Genomic DNA, 22,915 nt, shown 5'->3' with positions numbered 1-22,915 from the left:
TTTCAACATGACAGATGACAATTTAAAAAAAATTAGTTTTAAAATTACTGAAAATGACAACATTAGTGCAATGATTTTTAAATAAAAATTAATTTTTGTCTACTTTTTAGTTTACCAAGAGACAGTTAAGTGTCCAAACTAATTTTCTTTCAAAATCAAAAAATCTTTAAATAATTTCTTAAAAATGATTAATAGTTTTCTCTTTTTAAAAAAATATCTTCCAGTAATAATTATATATCAAATAGTATTTGAGTCATCAAGTCCTAAATTAAAAAAAATATTAAACAATTTTACGCTAATTATTACACAAAAAATTGTAGATATATAAAAATTAAATTGCTTCAAGCATTTAAGCAGTTGGTTACAATATAAATATCAAAAAGTTTTCTTAAAAAAAAACAAAAAAAAATACTTCTTTAATAAATGTTAATATGATTTTATGTATAAAAAAAATATACAAAACAATAATTTTGTAAATGCTTTTAAGTACAAAAAAAACTAAAAATTAAAAACTAAAATGTATGTATTTTGCTGGCAACTTTTTTGTTTTTGTTTAAATATTAAAACCTATTTAAAAAAGGGTGTCAAATTTATATATAACAACCCCTTTTTATAAAAATTTTGTTGGCAAATTTTTTGTGTATTTTTCTTCTTAATAATTAAGCATAAAAGACTATATTTAAAATATCTTACAATAACTTTTAAAGTTATTGTTTGTTGGCTTAGAAAAACAAATTAATTTCTTAATATTTAAAAAAATAGTTGTTGGTTGTTACTTTTCTTCTTGCTGCTTTTTTTTAATATCTTAAAAAAAGTTGTGTTTTTTGTTGTGTTCGATTAATGTAAAAAAAAATCATGGCAAGCTTGTTTGAGTGTAGTTTAATTGTTAAATCATATAAAGTTTTCAAAACTTTTCGTGTATGTCTGTCTCTCTGTCTCTTTAAAACGTAAATAATAAAGCAAACAAAACTTCTTCACTTTGTTTTACCTTGTGGATTAATGTTGCTGCGACTGTTGTTCCTGCAGTTGTTGTAACAGTTGTTGTTTAGTTTCGGCTTTAACCGTTTTATAGCGATCTTTTTCTTCGGTATTTTCGGGGGGTTCACATTCAAACGAAGCCATCGATAGGGTGTTTTCATTTAAGACCGGACTATTTTGCAAATAGGCAATGACATTCGGTAGTTTTTCAAAGGGACATGTTACCTTTTTCCATTCGTTAAATTCCATAACTTGTTTGGCCAGTTGGGAGCATTTTTCGAAGTTGATATGATTGTTGGGTAATCTGGAATGAAATCAACATTTTAAGAAAATTTAACAATATGAAATGATATATTCTAATGCAGAAAACACTTTTCTAGAGAAAACTGTGTATCAAAGACATTTTTCTAAAGAAAATTGAGTATCAGACATTTTCCTAGAGAAAACTGTGTATCAAAGACACCTTTCTAGAGAAAACAGTTTATCAAAGACACTTTTCTGGAGAAAACTGCCTATCAAAGACACTTTTCTGGAGAAAACTGCCTATCAAAGACACTTTCCTAGAGAAAACTGTCTATCAAAGACACTTTTCTAGAGAAAACTGTCTATCAAAGACACTTTTCTAGAGAAAGATGTCTATCAAAGACACTTTTCTAGAGAAAACTGTGTATCAAAGACACTTTTTTAGGGAAAACTGTCAATCAGGCACTTTTCTAGAGAAAGATGTCTATCAAAGACACTTTTCTATAGAAAGATGTCTATCAAAGACACTTTTGTAGAGAAAACTGTCTATCAAAGACACTTTTCTAGAAAAAACTGTCTATCAAAGACACTTTTCTAGAGAAAACTGTCTATCAAAGACACCTTTCTAGAGAAAACTTTCTATAAAACAATTTTCTGGAGAAAACCGTCTATAAAATAACTTTTCTGGAGAAAACTATCTATCAAGGACACTTTTCTAGAAAACTGTCTATAAAAGACACTTTTCTGTCTATAAAAGACACTTTTCTATAGAAAACTGTCTATAAAAGACACTTTTCTATAGAAAACTGTCTATAAAAGACACTTTTCTATAGAAAACTGTCTATAAAAGACACTATTCTATAGAAAACTGTCTATAAAAGACACTTTTCTATAGAAAACTGTCTATAAAAGACACTTTTCTATAGAAAACTGTCTATAAAAGACACTTTTCTATAGAAAACTGTCTATAAAAGACACTTTTCTATAGAAAACTGTCTATAAAAGACACTTTTCTATAGAAAACTGTCTATAAAAGACACTTTTCTATAGAAAACTGTCTATAAAAGACACTTTTCTATAGAAAACTGTCTATAAAAGACACTTTTCTATAGAAAACTGTCTATAAAAGACACTTTTCTATAGAAAACTGTCTATAAGACACTTTTCTATAGAAAACTGTCTATAAAAGACACTTTTCTATAGAAAACTGTCTATAAAAGACACTTCTATATAAAAGACACTTTTCTATAGAAAACTGTCTATAAAAGACACTTCTATAGAAAACTGTCTATAAAAGACACTTTTCTATAGAAAACTGTCTATAAAAGACACTTTTCTATAGAAAACTGTCTATAAAAGGCACTTTTCTATAGAAAACTGTCTATAAAAGGCACTTTTCTATAGAAAACTGTCTATAAAAGACACTTTTCTATAGAAAACTGTCTATAAAAGACACTTTTCTATAGAAAACTGTCTATAAAAGACACTTTTCTATAGAAAACTGTCTATAAAAGACACTTTTCTATAGAAAACTGTCTATAAGACACTTTTCTATAGAAAACTGTCTATAAGACACTTTTCTATAGAAAACTGTCTATAAAAGACACTTTTCTATAGAAAACTGTCTATAAAAGACACTTCTATAGAAAACTGTCTATAAAAGACACTTTTCTATAGAAAACTGTCTATAAAAGACACTTCTATAGAAAACTGTCTATAAAAGACACTTTTCTATAGAAAACTGTCTATAAAAGACACTTTTCTATAGAAAACTGTCTATAAAAGGCACTTTTCTATAGAAAACTGTCTATAAAAGGCACTTTTCTATAGAAAACTGTCTATAAAAGGCTCTTTTCTATAGAAAACTGTCTATAAAAGACACTTTTCTATAGAAAACTGTCTATAAAAGACACTTTTCTATAGAAAACTGTCTATAAAGTTGATGCTCATTTGGTAAACATTACTCTTATAATTTTTATATAAAACACTCACCTATTTGAACATCCCTCATTGAGAAAATACAAATCCTTAACAAATAAACTAAAAAATGGAATGATTATGCGTTCACGTTCTTCGGTGGCGCCCTCGGAACGCCACATGGCTGCTTTTAAGGTGGAACGATAACTATTGAAATTGGAAGTGGGATCCATTTGATGTTCTAAGACAGAAAATTTGGCTGATTGTATTTTCGACCACTGCAAAAAGAAAAATGTCAATAAAATTTTATGTTTTGAAAATAAGAAAATATTAAACTTACTGTCTTTTTTAGTCTTGAAATGGGGGCTAAATTTAGACCAGCTATTATTGCCATAAGACTATTAAAATTGCCAATATTAAAACATTCTCTGGCGGTCTCAATCCAATATTCAATAATGCGTACACGTTGTTTCTTTTTGGGGTACTAAGAGGGCAAAGAAAATTAAAATTAATTTGTTTTAAAATGGAAAATACGAATATTTTTTTTACATACCTTCACAATTTCCGAGGCCGTCAAATAACTCAAACGATTAAACCACTCCACATACGATTCCAGATTTCTAGTCTTTTTCATATCATTCAAAGACGTTTGCATTATTTGCTGTTGGCCAGCTGAACTTGAACCGCCACCTCCACCAGATGGCGCCGCAGTAGTTGTTGAAGACGAGGAAGCTGAACTAACATTCTTACTCATAGAATTTTGATATTCCTTGGCAAAAGCTTGCACAAATTCCTCCGGCCCGATATGCGAGAGACGTTCCAATTCTATGGCGGTCAGCTGATGAGCCAATTGAGCACAGCTGGGACATAGATCCATTATGCCAAAGACATCATGACTGTTAGGAGAATCCGAGGCCGAATGTCCCGTATTCGAAGAGGTTGTATAAGAAGCAGGTGTAGATGATGTGATATTGTGAGAAAATTGAGCATTTATTAGATAATGATTCTTTTGTGTAGAAGACGCATGATCATGACTATTTAATGCCTGTACAGCCGATTTTGTTAGCGAATTGTGAGCAGCATTGGAGGAAGAGGTCGAAGAGGAGGATGAGGAATAAGAGGCCGACGCCGAAGTGCTATAGTGGGGTTGTATGATTGTATTGAGATCATTTTGTAGTAAAGATTGCAAGAATTCTTCATATTTTTCCAGAGCTGTCAAACGTTGTACCAATAGCTGCAATATCCTCGACACTTGTTTGCCCAGAGCATTATCAAGGTACACACATTTTCGCGTTAAAATGCGCACTTGTTGCATTAAGCGCTCATCTCGAAAGTCATAGGGAAATGTTTCTATCCATTCCGCCAGCAGGCGTATACAATTTTGAGCAGATTTCTGTGTTTGCGTAGCAAGTTGTCCCGGCTTGCGTTGTAGTAGGGGCGAATTGTTAATGGCGCCCTGCGATGCACAGAGATTTGTAAAATGACCAGCATCATCCACTTGATCCTGAGCAGTACCAGACTGCTGCAGCAGCTGCTGCTGTTGTTGTTCCCATGTTTGTGATATTTTGGCCAGCAATTCATGGGGTCGTATAAATAGCCTCACACTCAACAGAAACGAAAATGTATAAGTTCTCTCCGGATAATAGTCGGAGGTTGGTACCATATGTTCGATCAAAGCATCCAAACTGCCCGCTATCAACTGATCATCATAGTAAACTAAACAATGATCATGGTTAAGATCCTCAGCAGTTCGTTTCTCTACCTTATCGACTTCATCGTTACCTTTGCGTTGGTTGGTGATGGTGTTGTCATCGTATCGATATAGCGTCTGCGGTTTAATGTATCTATATTTTGAGGCATCTTTTAGGCTCTGTGGCAAGTGTATGCCACCAGTGTGGGAATTATGGTGTCCACTAACACTAGAACTATCACGTCGATGAGTTTGTAGTTTTGTATTTTGTATATTTACATTGGCTATGGGTTGTCTTAAGGACGCTGATGTTGCTGTGGCTGTGGTTCCGGTTGTATTTACATGTTCGTTGTTATTTGATTTGGGCTGTTGTTTGTCTGGCAGTGCTGCTATTTTAAAACTAATTGACGATGTCTTAGCATTGTTTAGTGTGGTGTTAATCGTTGCATTAGTAGTGATGTTGCCTGTTTGGGAATTTGTATGCGTGATAATATTCTTTTGTATTGCTGTTGCTGCTGAGGAGCTGGTGCTGGTGGTGGTTGTTGCTGTAGCATGGGTATTATTGGCACTAGGGCGCCCATTTGTAGCGCTATTTATGCCGTTATTCGACATTGGCAAAAAAATACTTGAGTACAACTTATCGTTGGTCCACGTAATATGAAAATTGAAAAAACATCAGGCTGGCTTCTTGTTGTTGGGTGATTTTAAGTGTGGAATTTCGAAAGAAAAGAGAAATACTGAAAAGAAATAAAATTTAAATTAGATAATTATACATTTCAACAAGAAGCTAATACTTTGATAATAATAATAGAAGCCTGGCTATAAAAAGCTAAAATACCGAACTATAGAGGATATATTCGAATAACAATTATTCGTTATTTTTTCTTTAAAACTGAATTTTTCAGTAATAGTTGGAAAATTTTAAGAGAATTTGCGTAGAAATTATAAAAAATTAATCGAATATAAAACAGATTAAAAATTATTCGGTTATGTTTACGTAATAATACTATACATTTTGTGCGAATAAAATACCGAATAAAAATTATTCGTTAAACCAACCCACAAAATTTTACATATTTTTTTTTATTGGAAACTGTTTTTCTTAAATAATTGGATAATTAAAAAAGTTCTAAGGTAAAAATTAAAAATTTTAGGTTAAAAATTATAACGAATAAATTAACCGAATAAAAATTATTCGCTAGATTTACCCAAAAAACATACAGATTGTTACAGCTTAAGTAATTTTTCTTGAAAATTTATTTAAATTTCAACGAATAAAATACCGAATAAAAATTATTCGTAAAATTTACCCACAAATTTTACATATTTTTTATTGGAAACAGTTTTTCTTTGATTATTGGAAAATTAAAACAGTTTTAGCATAAAAATTATTTAAAAATATAACGAATAAAAAAACCGAATAAAAATTATTCGTTAAGTTAAACTAAAAAATCACACATATTTTACAGCTTGAGTAATTTTCACCCAAAATTAAATTAAATTTCAACGAATAAAATACCGAATACAAATTATTCGTTAAATTTACCCACAAATTTTACATATTTTTTATTGGAAAGAGTTTTTTTCTTTAATAATTGGAGAATTAAAACAATTTTAAAAAAATTATAACGAATAAAATAACCGAATAAAAATTATTCGTTAAGTTTATCTAAAAAACATATAAATTTTTTCATCTTGATTACTTTTTATTTGAAATAAATTAAAAACAATTGATTTTAGTATGAAATTATAAAAAAAATCAAACGAATAAAAATTATTCGTTGGAACTTACCCAAAAAAATGTACACATTTTGTATTGGAAACAATTTGTCCTTAATAAAAGAAACCGTATAATGTTAAGTTCGCTTAAATATTCAGCATATTTTTGGACCCTGGGTAATTTTTCTTTAACATTTAAGATGTTAGTGGAAATTTATACCAAAATTTCAACGAATAAAATACCGAATAAAAATTATTCGTTTAGTTTTACCTGAAAATATTTTTGGGAATAGTTTTTCTTTAATATTTGAAAAATTGGAAGATTTTCGGGTAGAAATTGTAAAAAATTTAACGAATAAGAAACTGAATAAATATTATTCGTTAAGTTTTGCTATAAACCTACAAACTTTTTGAGCTGTTGTCAGTATTCTTGAAAATTTTATCAAAACTCAATAATTTTAAATGAAAATTATAAATTTTTTCAAAGAATAAAAACCGAATAAAAATTATTAGTTTAAGTTTTTTCAAAAATTCTACTCTAGCCTTTGATTTGAGATAAAAATTATAAAAAAATTTAACGAATAAAAAACCGAATAAAAATTATTCGTTAGATTTTACCAAAAAATCCAACATATTTTTTGTTGAAAACTATTTTTATTTAATAATTTGAAAATTAAAAAAAATTAGGGAAAAAATTATAACGAATAAAAAATCCGAATAAAAATTATTTAGTCAAGTTTACCCAAAAATGTAAATGTTTTGTCTTTGAAATTTAATTAAAATGATTTGATTTTGATGAAAATTTCAACAGATTTCAACGAATAAAAAACCGAATAAAAATTATTCGGCTAAGTTTAACCCAAAATTCTACATATTTTTTAAGCTGAAGATCTGAAGTCTTTAAAATTTAATTAAAATTCTTTGAGTTTAGATGAAAATTATATAAAAATTTCAACGAATAAAAAACCGAATAAAAATAATTCGTTAGATTTTAACAAAAAATTCTACATATTTTATGTTGAAAACAATTTTTGTTTAATAATTTGAAAATTAAAACAATTTTAGGGAAAATATTATAAAAATGTTTAACGAATAAAAAATCGAATAAAAATTATTTCGTTAAGTTTAGCCAAAAATTTCAACTAAAGAGATTTGCCTTTAAAATTTAATTAAAATGCTTTGATTTTAGAAGAAAATTATAACAAATTTCAACGAATAAAAAAACCGAATAAAAATTATTCGTTAGATTTGATCAAAAATGCCTACATATTTTTTGTTGAAAACTGTTTTTCTTTAATAATTTTTAATTTTAAAAGAAAATTATAAAAAAAAATCAACGAATAAAAAACCGAATAAAAATTATTTAGTCAAGTTTACCCAAAAAATTTCAACTGAAGGGTTTTGTCTTTAAAATTCAATTAAAATGATTTGATTTTGATGAAAATTATAAAAAATTTCAACGAATAAAAAACCGAATAAAAATTATTCGGCTAAGTTTAACCCAAAATTCTACATATTTTTTAAGCTGAAGATCTGAAGTCTATAAAATTTAATTAAAATTCTTTGAGTTTAGATGAAAATTATATAAAAATTTCAACGAATAAAAAACCGAATAAAAATTATTCGTTAGATTTTAACAAAAAATTCTACATATTTTATGTTGAAAACAATTTTTGTTTAATAATTTGAAAATTAAAACAATTTTAGGGAAAATATTATAAAAATGTTTAACGAATAAAAAACCGAATAAAAATTATTTCGTTCAGTTTAACCAAAAATTTCAACTGAAGAGATTTGCCTTGATTTTAGAAGAAAATTATAACAAATTTCAACGAATAAAAAAACCGAATAAAAATTATTCGTTAGATTTGATCAAAAATTCCTACATATTTTTTGTTGAAAACTGTTTTTCTTTAATAATTTTTAATTTAAAACAATTTTAAAAGAAAATTATAAAAAAAAAAATCAACGAATAAAAAACCGAATAAAAATTATTCGTTATATTTAAATAGCAATCTAAGTTGGAATAAAGTGGAAATATCAATCATGTAAGTTAGTTGGGGGCTTTGGAAAATTGCTTTCAATAGAAGAAGGTTAGACAGACGAACATCGCTATATCGATACCGATATCTATAACGATCTAGAATATATATTATTTATGAAGTTGTAAATGAAAATGTGGAAATTACAAATGGAATGTTGAAGGGTATAATAACACAAATTTGTTATTGGAAATATGTACTAAAGAAGGTTATTGTTATAGTATAAATCAAACCTTGAAAATGAAATCTATGTATGTTTGATTGTAATAGCAACTGTTTAAACTTGTGCTCATTGTGTTAGTTTTGAAAATGTTTAAAATTTTTCAATTTACAAATTAACAAATTTGTTTCTTTTTTTACTAACCATAGGTGTCCCAACACTGATGTCTAGAATCAACCATAACCCACAAAAAATAAATAAGAATGTTTTGTTTGTTGTTTTAAAAAAAAATAAAAACAAAAAAATACATTTTTGAAAGTAAAACCAGCTTAATTAACAGCAAACATTTTACAAAAACAAAACTTGGAAACGTTGATGTTTTGTTGTATTCCAGTTAAAATGAGAGTGTGTACAAACGAAATATTCATATATTTAATGAAGACACAGCATGTAATTAAACAGAAAAACAAAAAAATATAAATGAAAATGAAATAATAAATATTAAATACAAATATTCTTGTACAAATGTCGGTACATCGTACTACGTAGTATATTCCGTAAGTTAAGTAAAGTAGAAATATGTATGTGCAGTGAAAGGAATGCACTCAAAGATGAACAAACGTATGTACGGGCTTACATACGTTATTACAGACTTACATACATACGTTGTTGTACTGTCTATGAACGTACAGAAAACATCAGACGTAAATACGTACGTGCTACAACAATTATAGACAAGTAAATAACTAAAAGCCATTATTAACAGAAAACACCATGGGGTGGCAATGCCAAGAAGGCAGCGTGTCAGTCAGTCAAACATTGAGACTGACTGGCGGCCATTTGTTCTTGTTGATGTTGCTGCTGCTGTTGTTGACCTAACAAACAAACAATTGCGGAATTAAAAAAAAACCTAGGAAGGCATTAAATAAAATACAAAACGTAACAAAACAACAAATGATACATTCATATTTGTTTTTTTTTTTATTTTAAATCAAAGTAATATTTACTGGCCGTATGGAATAGGATTGAAATATCGGACAGAAGGTGGCCAATAAAGAAGGAATTGTTAAAATATGGCCATAAAAGAGTGAACTGAAAAGTTCTCAAAGATGTATTGAAAGTTCTAGATAAAAAAAAAACCTTTGAAAGATACAAAATTTTTAATTTTTGATGGGCAAGATCAGTGATCACATATTTTCGCTATAAATCCAGTTAATTACGAATTTGAATAGATCGAATTTTTCGAGTTTTTATGGAGTAGATCAGTGATCACATATTTTTTATTTTCCCTTAAACCTTTATTTTACTAATCATAAGCAATTTAAGAGTTATTATTGACATTTTATATAATTTTTGAAATTTCATAAAGAAAAATTGTTTTTTTTTTTAGTTTTTGGTAAGAAATATCAGTGATCTCATAATTTCATTATTTACGCCATAAACCCTTTAGTTTAGAAATTATAAATAATTTTAAAATTTTTGCCATTTTATATGAAAAGATCGCTTTGTACATTTTTTGGAATTTCATAAACATAAATCGATTTTTTAATTTTTGGTAAGAAAGATCAGTGATCTCATAATTTCATTATTTACGCCATAAACCCTTTAGTTTAGAAATTATAAATAATTTTAAAATTTTTGCCATTTTATATGAAAAGATCGCTTTTTTAAATTTTTTCGAATTTTTAATTTTTGGTGGGAAAGTTTACATTTTCTTTTTTTCGCTGTAAATCTAGTAAATTTCGAATAATATGCAATTTCAGATTTTTTGGAATTCTATATGAAAAGATCGAAATATTAGTTTTTGGTGGTAAATATCAGTGATCGCAGATTTTCATTATTTACCCACTAAAATCAGTAATTTACCAATTATAACAGATTTTAAAATTTTTTCCATTTTATATGAAAATATCACTTTTTAAATTTTTTTGGAATTTCATAAAGAAAAATAAATTTTTTAATTTTTGGTAAGAAATATCAGTGATCACAGATATTCTTTATTTTCATTGTAAATCTAGTAAATTTCGAATAATAAGCAATTTCAGATTTTTAGCAATTTTATATAAAAAGATCGAAATTTTTAATTTTTGGTGGGAAGATCAGTGATCACATATTTTCATTTCTTTATTTTTGCTCTAAATCTAAATCAGATTTTTTGCAATTTTGTAAAATGAACGAAATTTTTGATTTTTGGTGGTAAATATCATTGATCGCAAATTTTCATTATTTACCCACTAAAACCAGTAATTTACTAACTATAACTGATTTTAAATTTGTTGTTATTTTACATGAAAAGATCGCTTTTTAAAATTTGTTTGCATTTTACAAAGAAAAACTGAAATTTTTAATTTTTTGTGGAAATGATCAGTGATCGCAGATTTCCATTACTTACCAACTAAATCTAGTAACTTACTAATTATAACAGATTTTAGAATTTTTGCCATTTTATATGAAAAGATCACTTTTTAGATTTTTTTGGAATTTCATAAAAAAAATAGATTTTTTTATATTTGGCGGGAAAGATCAGTGATCGCAGATGTTCATTATTTACTCACTAAAATCAGCAATTTACTAAATAAAACTGATTTCAAAAATTTTTTCCATTTTATATGAAAAGATCACTTTTTAAAAAAAAAAAATCAAAATAATAAAAACTGTAACCTAAAAACTGACATGATCATTAGATGCCCTAAAAATACCGATCTCACCTACTAAAACCAGTAATATACTAACTATAGCTGATTTTAAATATGTTGTTATTTTATATCAAAAGATCGCTTTTTAAAATTTGTTTGAATTTTACAAAGAAAAACTGAAATTTTTCATTTTTGGTGGAAAAGATCAGTGATCGCAGATTTCCATTACTTACCAACTAAATCTAGTAACATACTAATTATAACAGATTTTAGAATTTTTGCCATTTTATATGAAAAGATCACTTTTTAGACTTTTTTGAAATTTCATAAAAAAAATAGATTTTTTTATATTTGGCGGAAAAGATCAGTGATCGCAGATTTTCATTATTTACTCACTAAAATCAGCAATTTACTAAATATAACTGATTTTTAAAAAATTTTTCCATTTTATATGAAAATATCACTTTTTGAAAAAAAAAAATCAAAATAATAAAAACTGTAACCTAAAAACTGGCATGATCATTAGATGCCCTAAAAATACCGATCTCACCTACTAAAACCAGTAATTTACTAACTATAACTGATTTTAAATTTGTTGTTATTTTATATGAAAAGATCGCTTTTTAAAATTTGTTTGAATTTTACAAAGAAAAACTGAAATTTTTCATTTTTTGTGGAAATGATCAGTGATCGCAGATTTCCATTACTTACCAACTAAATCTAGTAACCTACTAATTATAACAGATTTTAGAATTTTTGCCATTTTATATGAAAAGATCACTTTTTAGATTTTTTTGGAATTTCATAAAAAAAATAGATTTTTTTATATTTGGCGGGAAAGATCAGTGATCGCAGATGTTCATTATTTACTTATTTATAAACTGTAACCTAAAAACTGGCATGATCATTAGATGCCCTAAAAATACCGATCTCACCTACTAAAACCAGTAATTTACTAACTATAACTGATTTTAAATTTGTTGTTATTTTATATGAAAAGATCGCTTTTTAAAATTTGTTTGAATTTTACAAAGAAAAACTGATTTTTTCAATTTTGGTGGGAAAGATCAGTGATCGCAGATTTCCATTACTTACCAACTAAATCTAGTAACTTACTAATTACAACAGATTTTAGAATTTTTGCCATTTTATATGAAAATATCACTTTTTTACAATTTACTAAATATAACTGATTTCAAAAAATTTTTCCATATTATATGAAAAGATCACTTTTAAAAAAAAAAAAAATCAAAATAATAAAAACTGTAACCTAAAAACTGACATGATCATTAGATGCCCTAAAAATACCGATCTCACCTACTAAAACCAGTAATATACTAACTATAACTGATTTTAAATATGTTGTTATTTTATATCAAAAGATCGCTTTTTAAAATTTGTTTGAATTTTACAAAGAAAAACTGAAATTTTTCATTTTTGGTGGAAAAGATCAGTGATCGCAGATTTCCATTACTTACCAACTAATTCTAGTAACCTACTAATTATAACAGATTTTAGAATTTTTGCCATTTTATATGAAAAGATCACTTTTTAGAATTTTTTTGGAATTTCATAAAAAAAATAGATTTTTTTATATTTGGCGGAAAAGATCAGTGATCTCAGATTTTCATTATTTACGCACTAAAAACAACAATTTACTAAATATAACTGATTTCAAAAAATTTTTCCATTTTATATGAAAAGATCACTTTAAAAAAAAAAATCAAAATAAGAAAAAATTTAACCTAAAAACTGCCATGATCATTAGATGCCCTAAAAATACCGATCTCACCTACTAAAACCAGTAATTTACTAACTATAACTGATTTTAAATTTGTTGTTATTTTACATGAAAAGATCGCTTTTTAAAATTTGTTTGCATTTTACAAAGAAAAACTGAAATTTTTCATTTTTTGTGGAAATGATCAGTGATCGCAGATTTCCATTACTTGCCAACTAAACCTAGTAACTTACTAATTATAACAGATTTTAGAATTTTTGCCATTTTATATGAAAAGATCACTTTTTAGATTTTTTTGGAATTTCATAAAAAAATAGATTTTTTTATATTTGGCGGAAAAGATCAGTGATCGCAGATTTTCATTATTTACTCAATAAAATCAGCAATTTACTAAATATAACTGATTTTAAAAATTTTTCCATTTTATATGAAAAGATCACTTTTTAAAAAAAAAAAATCAAAATAAGAAAAACTAACTTAAAAACTGACATGATCATTAGATGCCCTAAAAATACCGATCTGACTTTTAACACCATTTCCCTATACATACTATATCGATTTAATACCCACATCCCGCTTTTTCAGCCCACTGCCTGTGCACCAATCCATACTACTCATCATATATTAAGTACCTATTGACATGTTAATATTTATTCTTTGACTAGCAGAGCTCACTACCAATGCCTCGCATATTGTATTCAAGTAAATACTGTTGGCTGTGGATGATTGGGGCCTTTTGATGTGGTCGGTCATTCAGTGTATTTTAAGTATTCAAAAGGTAAACAAAATAATATACAAAGTGTACGAGTTGAAAAAGGCATAAATAAAATGAAAATAAAACAAGTAATACGTATAATGTAAACACAATTACCGAGGAGCTTGAGCATATGAAAAAGTTAATATCAATATAAACAATTGTACAGTTGTACGAGTTAGTGAAATATGTATGTACAAACATACTTATACTACAGATCATTTGCAGAGAGAGAAACTGAAATAAATCGAAGAAAAAATATTATTAAAGTGTGTACTTTTCTTGTTGTTGTTTTATTATTATTTTTTTTTTCTTTAATTAACAATTAATGGTTGACACGCGCCACTGACATAGTTTTATTTTTGTACTTTTGGTAAAAGGGGGAAAATTAATACATTTTCATACAATATTTTAAATAGCAGCAAGATATAATAGGCAGTATGTGGGGGTTGATGGGAAAATTGTGTTAGAGAAAATTGTTTAGATTATGTTCAGTTGAAGTAATTGGAAAGGAACCAAAAATAACTTTAATTTCAAAAGGATATTCAAAAATTTAGTTTAATAAAAGACTATAGAAACCCCTTTAAAAGATGCTAAATTTAGACAGTTTAAAGTCCTTTCAATGAAGTTAGACTAAGATTAATCAAACCCCTTTCAATGAAGTTAAACCAAGATTAAATAAATACCTTTCAATGAAGCTAATCTCTATATAAATCCCTTCTTAGAAAGCTCAACTCAACTCAAATTATATTTAAAGACTTCCCAATGAATCTAAACTAAGACCCTATAAAGACCTTCCAATGAAGCTGCACTAGAGCAATATTAACACCTTCCATAGAATCGAAACTATGGCAAAAAATTACCTTTAAATGAAGCTAATTTAAGACTATATAAAGCCCTTCCTCCATTGAAGCTAAACTATGACTATAATTTAGATTCAAGAGCAACCTAGACGATCCCAGACGGTCAAATTGCAGAACCTTTTATGACATGGTTCAAACCGGCTAGGTACAGACAACTTTACGTGAACCATTACCATTCGAATTGGAAAATGTTGTGAAAAAGTTCACTCATTTACTGACCAATAAAATTTCCAGGTTGGAGTAAGCAGCCTAAATGGTGGACCAGGGAACTATAAGTTGTGCTTGAATAAGTATAAGATAGTTCTTAAGAGAGCGAAATGGAATTCATGGAGGTCGTATTTTGAATCATTTGATAGCTTCAATGAGTTATCCAGGTTGGGCGAATTGTATCCAAAGGCCCTAAGGACATAGCTTATATTCAAAGAGAGGATAACTCATGGACGGTATCCATATCGGAGACATTCTCTTTGCTAATGGAAACACATTTTCCTGATTGAGTAGGTACGGAAACCAGGGATGACGGCCAGGAGGACTGCATGTAACCTGCAGATATCACCTACAAAGTCATCGGTAAAACTGAACATCATGGTCGACGGCGTACAAAAGTGTCACTTTTGATAGCCTTTTTATCTCCTCAGCACAAGTCACTGCGAAATAGGAACAAGGTTCTCAAAGCACTAGCCGTCAGTACTTGGAGTATGGACAAAGAAACCTTGCTAGTTACCTACAAGACGATTGGTCGTTCAGTGGTCAACTATGCTGCTCCAGTGTGGTCGCCTTTGTTGAGTGATACTTAGTGGAGAAATATTCAAAGCTGTCAAAACGCAGCCTTAAGGACCGCCACAGGCTTAACACCACCTTCACGAGGAAACCAAGGTTCTACTGTTCAAGGAACACAACATCATGTTGACGAAACAGTTCCTTCTGGTATGTCAACGTCGGAGTCATCCAAACTTCAACATCACATAGTTGGAGTCTCTCCCGAGGCACGTCAGACAGGACCTTCGGAAATACGAGGAGAGTTTACAGAAGTATGTGCAGGATCCATTTGATCGCCGCTCGTTTATGACAGCTTTGAATGACATTCACAGAGACGCCATCAATTCCGCGGTAACAGAATAAATGTCGACCACCACCGATTGCAGACCCTGAGGAGATTCTGCGGCGTAAGACAAGAGTCGTTCTGGCACAATTTAGGTCAGGATGGAGCAACAGACTTAATGGCCGTGCCGTCCTTAACTTATGACCAGCTTGTGGTCAGGGTCCCCTTGACACCCTGCACATATTTAACTGTTCAGCCAACCCTACTTCACTAAGTCCTATGGATTTATGGAAACATCTTGTTGAAGTAGAACAATTTCTTGGACTTGAACAAAATGGAGAACCCCCAGAACACCCAGATTGGTTATTGTAAAATTGTTTATGCTGCCACAACAACAACAACTAGGAGGAAATTGTGCCTGAGTTTAGTAGGGAGTTACTATAGAGAAACTAGTTTGGGTGGTTAACACTAGACGGTGTATTTCGGGCATGCTATGTAACATCCCGCTGATGCCAGGGATGGAGGGAGTAAGGTAGGTAAGGCCAGCCACTCGAAATCTCACTTCCTTGTGAGGTCCACTCAATCTAGAGGCACTCCGCAAGGTGGAGTTCTTTCTCCTCATAGATCCGGATTTAATGTGTGTGAAGATAAATTCGTATTTAACTAGCACAGACAAAAACCACATTTTTTAACATTGCTCATTTTACAGTCAACAGAGCACTGTTAATCACTTAACAGTCTTGATAATTGAATTATAATACAAAAATACGTCTGAAATAGGTATCAGAAATAATTTCAGAAACAATTTCAGAAATATAAAAAATTAAAAAAAATATTTCAGATGTTTTTTTTATAATAATATTAAAAAAAAAACATTTTGAAAAAAGTCACTTTTATGATGAAGTTCAGGCGACGAATTTGGAAAAATATGGAGTTGCACACGTAACCCACTATATACGAATGGTAGTCCAATGGGTCCTAAATGCGACTGCATAAGTCGAATTTCTGAAATAATTTTGGAATTTGAGAAAAACAGTTTTTAAAAAAAGTCTATTTTGAAAAAAGTCACTTTTATGATGAAGTTCAGGCGACGAATTTGGAAAAAACTGTTTTTCTCAAATTCCAAAATTATTTCAGAAATTCGACTTATGCAGTCGCATTTAGGACCCATTGGACTACCATTCGTATATAGTGGGTTACGTGTGCAACTCCATATTTTTCCAAATTCGTCGCCTGAACTTCATCATAAAAGTGACTTTTTTCAAAATAGACTTTTTTTAAAAACTGTTTTTCTCAAATTCCAAAATTATTTCAGAAATTCGACTTATGCAGTCGCATTTAGGACCCATTGGACTACCATTCGTATATAGTGGGTTACGTGTGCAACTCCATATTTTTCCAAATTCGTCGCCTGAACTTCATCATAAAAGTGACTTTTTTCAAAATAGACTTTTTTTAAAAACTGTTTTTCTCAAATTCCAAAATTATTTCAGAAATTCGACTTATGCAGTCGCATTTAGGACCCATTGGACTACCATTCGTATATAGTGGGTTACGTGTGCAACTCCATATTTTTCCAAATTCGTCGCCTGAACTTCATCATAAAAGTGACTTTTTTCAAAATGTTTTTTTTTTAATATTATTATAAAAAAAACATCTGAAATATTTTTTTTAATTTTTTATATTTCTGAAATTGTTTCTGAAATTATTTCTGATACCTATTTCAGACGTATTTTTGTATTATAATTCAATTATCAAGACTGTTAAGTGATTAACAGTGCTCTGTTGACTGTAAAATGAGCAATGTTAAAAAATGTGGTTTTTGTCTGTGCTAGTTAAATACGAATTTATCTTCACACACATTAAATCCGGATCTATACATCTGTTGTTAGGTCTATTATTACTTATGGTTGTACAGTGTGGTGGAAGGCAATGAGGAAACGTTATAGGTTATAGGATTATACTCAACAAAGCTGATAGGTTTATATGTCTGGTTAAAACAGGTGCCATTTGCAGCTTCTCACAGGCAGCCTGGAATATAATTTTAAAACTGCTACCCGTTGAGAATTATGTTGAGAGTGTGGCGGCAAGGAACTTACTTAGCCAAAATTAAATCCTCGTTAGTGAAACCATTGCGGGTAGGACACACTATTGTATGAGGCAGGTCTTATTGGTGACTACATTATTCCAACGGGAATATCCGATCATAGGGTCTCGACCTTTAACTTCGGTGTCTCACCCCCAGTAGAGTTCCCCAGTAGGAATGAATGGGATGGTTTTTACTGATGGATCCAAGATGGACTGTAGTCGACAACGATACTAAACTGTCTTATAGACTCTCTGACGAGTACAGTATCTTCTAGCCAGAGATCTTCGCTATCTGGATAAGAGTTGATAAAGCTAACGCCACTGAGGGGTCTGAAGTGACTATTTAATATGGACAGTCAACATATTATTCCAACAGGAATATCTGATCATAGGGTCTCGACCTTTAACTTTGGTGTCTCACCCCCAGTAGAGATCCCCAGTAGGAATGAATGGAATGGTTTTTACATATGGATCCAAGATGGACTCTAGTCGACAACGATACTAAACTGTCTTATAGACTCTCCGACGAGTACAGTATCTTCTAGCCAGAGATCTTCGCTATCTGGATAAGAGTTGATAAAAGCTAACGCCACTGAGGGGTCTGAAGTAACTATTTAATATGGACAGTCAGTCGGCATTTAAGACTTCGAAATATCACTTAATACATTCTAACATAGTGGAAGACTGCAGGAGTCTTAACAAAAGTTTTTCACACATTTTCCAAACAAATGTTCAATATTAAGTAATTTCTAATATTTACACAAGATATATGAGTTCTTTTAGTTGTATTTAACTAAACTCTTCCTATTTACCTAAACTTTTAACAGGTTTCTTTTTTAAATTATCTATTGAAAAGGATTGTTTTCTTATAACAAGTTTTATATTGACTTAATAATTAGAAATTAAGTGAAATATCTACGTGTTATATATAATTTAATAAGAATCACAAATGTTTATGGGTTCTTACTATTTACTGTTGACACAGTGTAAATAATAACAAAAAGAAGTGTTGTTGACTTAGTAAACATTAAATAGTTCAAAGAATCGGTTCAAAATAAATATTATCGTAAATATTGTTGTTGTATTTTAAATAGATTTATGTGATATGAAGAAGGAGTAAAGCAAAGGAAAACTAAAAGTAGTAAAATAATCAATTTAAGTACATATTACAATAAATATTCTAGTGTAGTTTCAAAAGTTCTAGTTGATATTAAGAAGTTGAAAGCAAAGAACACGAAAAATATTGAAATAATCACATTAACTGCTTTCTAGTTTGTATAATTAAGATGGCGGTATTTTTTACAGGTTTGATGTAAAAGTTTTATACATATGTAAGTATATTCTGGATCGTTATAGACAGCGGAGATGATATAGCCATTTACTTCTTTCTGTCTGTTGAAATCAACTTTCCAAAGCCTCCAAATAACTTACAAACATGATTGATACATAAATATATCGGCTATAGTTAGGGTTTTGGTAGATATTTAAATTCGAAAAAATCGGATCAGAAATAACTGAGATAAGGAAAAACCACGACTACCTTGATTTTCGACCTTTTTTGTATCTGTTACTACTCATAGACATTTCAAAGACCCATAGAAACTCCGACCGACAATGGATCAAAATTTTTCACCAACATTTTTTTTTCACGAAATATTTTTTTCCAAAAAAAAATTCTGTTCAAAAATTTCTTTTTAAACAAAAAAAAAATTTAAACCAAAATTTTTTTTTCAATCCTTATAGATAGCGGAGTCTATTAAGCCATGTCCGTCTGTCTGACCGTCTGTCTGTCTGTTGAAATCAATTTTCTGAAGACCCCAGATATCTTCGGGATCCAAATCTTCAATAATTCTGTCAGATATGCTTTCGAGAAGTTTGCTATTTAAAATCAGCAAAATCGGTCCATAAATAACGGAAATATGAGCAAAAAACCGGGACAATCTCGATTTTTGACCTATTTTTGATCTATATCTGGATTACTAAGTCATTAATATAGACAATATGGATATCTAATGATAGATATTTCAAAGTCCATTGCAACGATGTAGATAAGGCTATAGAAAGTTGGACCTACAATGGGTCAAAATCGGGAAAAATATTTTCTAACCCGAATTTTTTTTTCATCAAAAAATTTTTTTTGTCATAAATTTTTTATTCAAAAAAAAAAAAATTAAAAAAAAATTTGGAAAAAACTTTTTTTAAAAAAAAAATAAATTTTGTTTACCTAAAAATATTTAAACAAATTTATTTTAAAGTATAATTTGGTGAAGGGTATATAAGATTCGGCACAGCCGAATATAGCTCTCTTACTTGTTTTTATTCGATTCGAAATTTTCAAGAGATGGTTTGTAAAAAAAAAATCTAAAATTCAAACATTTTAATTTTTAATATTTTGCATCCTTTTCACTTCTCATTTTTCTTAATAAGAGAAGAACTAACATTAGTAAATAGCTAACGGGCGAAACCGGGGCGGTCAGAAGATGGTTTCTAAAGAAAAAAAATTCGGGAATTTTAATTTTCAATATCATTTTTCTTAATAAGAGAAATTTGAGCTAATATTAGCAAATAGCTATCGGGCGAAGCCGGACGTTCAGCTAGTTTAAGATAAAGATAAAAGCCCCGAAGCTGTTGGTACCAAATATTGTGTTTAAAGTGTTTAGTAAGCAATTAAGTCAGTGGAAATGCTGTAAAAATTTTCATTTGAAGTTTGGTGTTCCTATGATTTGGACAGAACCAAAAAAACACATTGATGTGTTGATAAAATACATGATCAAGAAAGACCTCTGAGAGAAAACATGACGGTTAGAAAAGAAAATGTTACAAACCCGCCTTTGGTTTCCAGAGATAAAAACATTTTAACTCCATTAAACAACAATAATTGGAAGTAATGCCTCCAATTGTCAACAAGAGCTTGAAAAATCATTGGGAGCTACTCAAGCAGGAACTTCAAAATGTTTGCGAGCAGCAGATTCACCTAAAATTAGGGAAATTGAGCACCATACGAATTGAAGCCGTGAGAACTTGAAAGATCAGTTTGCATGTCCGAAATGCTGTTTGAACGCTATAAAAGAAAATCATTTTTGCCCTGAATCATTACTTGCGATAAAAAATGTATCCATTACGATAACCCCAAACGTAATAGTTCGTACAGAGAGCCGCAAAAGAGAGTAAACACCACAAATTATTTGATTTTTTTTAAAGATAATGAAAATACTAAAATCTATCCATTGATTACAATTTAAAAGTATCGTTTTGCTGGAGATTTTGCTGAATAATACATTCGGTTTTGAAAAAAAAAAATAAAACATAAAAAATTCACTGGTGTTTATTCACTTTTGAGGTTATCTGTATGTGAAGCTGGGCCAAATAGTCGAATCCACCCCAATATCCATGGCAATAATGTAATTCTATGTATTAGGTGGGAGCAAAAGTGTTATATCTATTATAAGCTGGTAAAATCTGGCCAGAGAATCACATGGAACCTGCACCGAATGAAAATTATTCGTTTGAAGCGAAAATACGCCCAGAATATGCGGCCATAGATGAAACCGTAATATTCCATCATGACGGAAGACTATTTATAATCGAGTGGTTAAGAAGTTTTGTCTCATCCGCTTTATAGTCTAGACCGTGCCCCGTCCGACTACTATTTGTTTCGATCGATGCAGTACGCTTTCTCTGGGATGCGCTTCATTTGAGAACAGAGTATCCGATATTGTCTTGATTCGTTCTTGGCCTCAAAAGGTGAGCAGTTCTTTTCGCTAGGAATCCATATATTTCCAGAGAGATGGATAAAGGTTATTGCTAACAATGGCCAATACTTTGAATAAAATTATATTGTACAAATGCTTCAAAATAAAAGAAAAAAATTAAAAAAAAAATCCCGCAATTTTAAGTTTAAAATCAATTTTAGTTTCGGCGTCTCCAAAATTATTGTAGACTTGTGGTAGCAATGATTTCCAACAAAAAAAGAAAAGAAATTTTGGGTTTTGATTGTTAAATTTTCAAATCCCTTTAGAATCTGCCTCCAAAATCTTTAAATTATCAAATGTGTCCATTAAATTTTATTATTATCAACGATTTTTAATAAGGAATAGTTCCAATAACACGTATTTCCAACAGAATAAAAAAGGAATTTTGCAAACTGTTTAAAATGTTCCTCAAAAAACTTTTAATTATAAAACCTGACCATTAACAATGCATTGCTCGAAAAAAGAAAAGAAATTTTGCAATCTTGTTTGTAAAATTATCAAATCCCTTTAGAATCTTACCCAAGGTTTATAAAACCTGACCATTCAAAATTCCTTACAAACTGTAAAAACATGCCGACAACTAAAACTACATTTACAATTTAATGATTATTTTAAAATTTATTACGCTCACGTGCCATTTATAGTTCATCCCGGACGTATTAAGGTTTTTAATTAAAATCTAAACAGATGTTAAAGTGTGTTTGTGCGGCTGTGTTTTACTACAAGTCTGAGCTATTATTGCTACCCTGTGCAAGAGGCGGGGGTGGCTGTTTTATTTTAAAAATGTTTTAATGTAGACTTTTTCAAAACAAAACTTACCTTTATTTATGGCATCTACTAGTAAACAATACGACTATTTGTAGTCTTTAATTATAATAATTAACATTTACATATTTTGTGTCTGAAATTGTAATTGCATTTAAACTTAAAACACGATTTAAGGTCATTGTTACAAAAAGTTGTTGGTGAAAGAGAAGGTAGTCAAAGTAACTCTACCTTTGTTATGGTTTATTTGTTTTTTTTATTATTATTTCTTGTAATAAACGTAAACTATTTATTAAAGATTTGGCACTTTTGTATTACAAACAATATGTATGGATTTATTTGTTGTAATGAAACTTAAACACTGGCAAAGTTAAGCTATTTACTTTTTAGCTGATCAGCATTTACTTTGTTACACACTTTGAAAAAACGCAAAATATTACTTTTTTTGTATTAAGAAACAAACAGAAAACTCAGCAATAATAAAAAATTGCGCATAAATTTAAAAACTATAGTTTAGCAGCGACA

At 29.3% G+C, this 22,915-nt stretch overlaps 1 protein-coding gene across 1 annotated transcript; it reads right to left on the bottom strand.

The window, feature by feature from the left end:
* Window positions 1-672: 672 nt before the first annotated feature.
* On the bottom strand, window positions 673-22,909 carry LOC135955214 (ras-GEF domain-containing family member 1B). The gene is made up of 5 exons (XM_065505542.1): window positions 22,445-22,909; window positions 3,692-5,565; window positions 3,479-3,622; window positions 3,214-3,416; window positions 673-1,282 (listed from the first exon to the last, which is right to left on the bottom strand). The coding sequence occupies exons 2-5, from the start codon at window positions 5,438-5,440 to the stop codon at window positions 997-999; spliced, it is 2,382 nt and encodes a 793-aa protein (XP_065361614.1). The 5' UTR covers window positions 5,441-5,565; window positions 22,445-22,909; the 3' UTR covers window positions 673-996.
* Between the last annotated feature and the right edge of the window lie 6 nt (window positions 22,910-22,915).

Source organism: Calliphora vicina, chromosome 3, assembly GCF_958450345.1.
Source record: "Calliphora vicina chromosome 3, idCalVici1.1, whole genome shotgun sequence".
NCBI classification, from domain to species: Eukaryota; Metazoa; Arthropoda; class Insecta; order Diptera; family Calliphoridae; genus Calliphora; species Calliphora vicina.
Note: the sequence above shows the minus strand (reverse complement) of the source record. Positions and strands in the feature narration are given on the sequence as shown.

Bases quoted from the DNA above. Each gene is read 5' to 3' on its own strand.
- LOC135955214 (XM_065505542.1), bottom strand. From the start codon at position 5,440: ATGTCGAATAACGGCATAAATAGCGCTACAAATGGGCGCCCTAGTGCC. The intron at 3,417-3,478 runs GTAAGTTTAATA...TTCTTTTTGCAG, and splicing joins TTTCAAGACTAAAAAAGACA to TGGTCGAAAATACAATCAGC. The intron at 1,283-3,213 runs GTGAGTGTTTTA...ATTTCATTCCAG, and splicing joins AATGAGGGATGTTCAAATAG to ATTACCCAACAATCATATCA.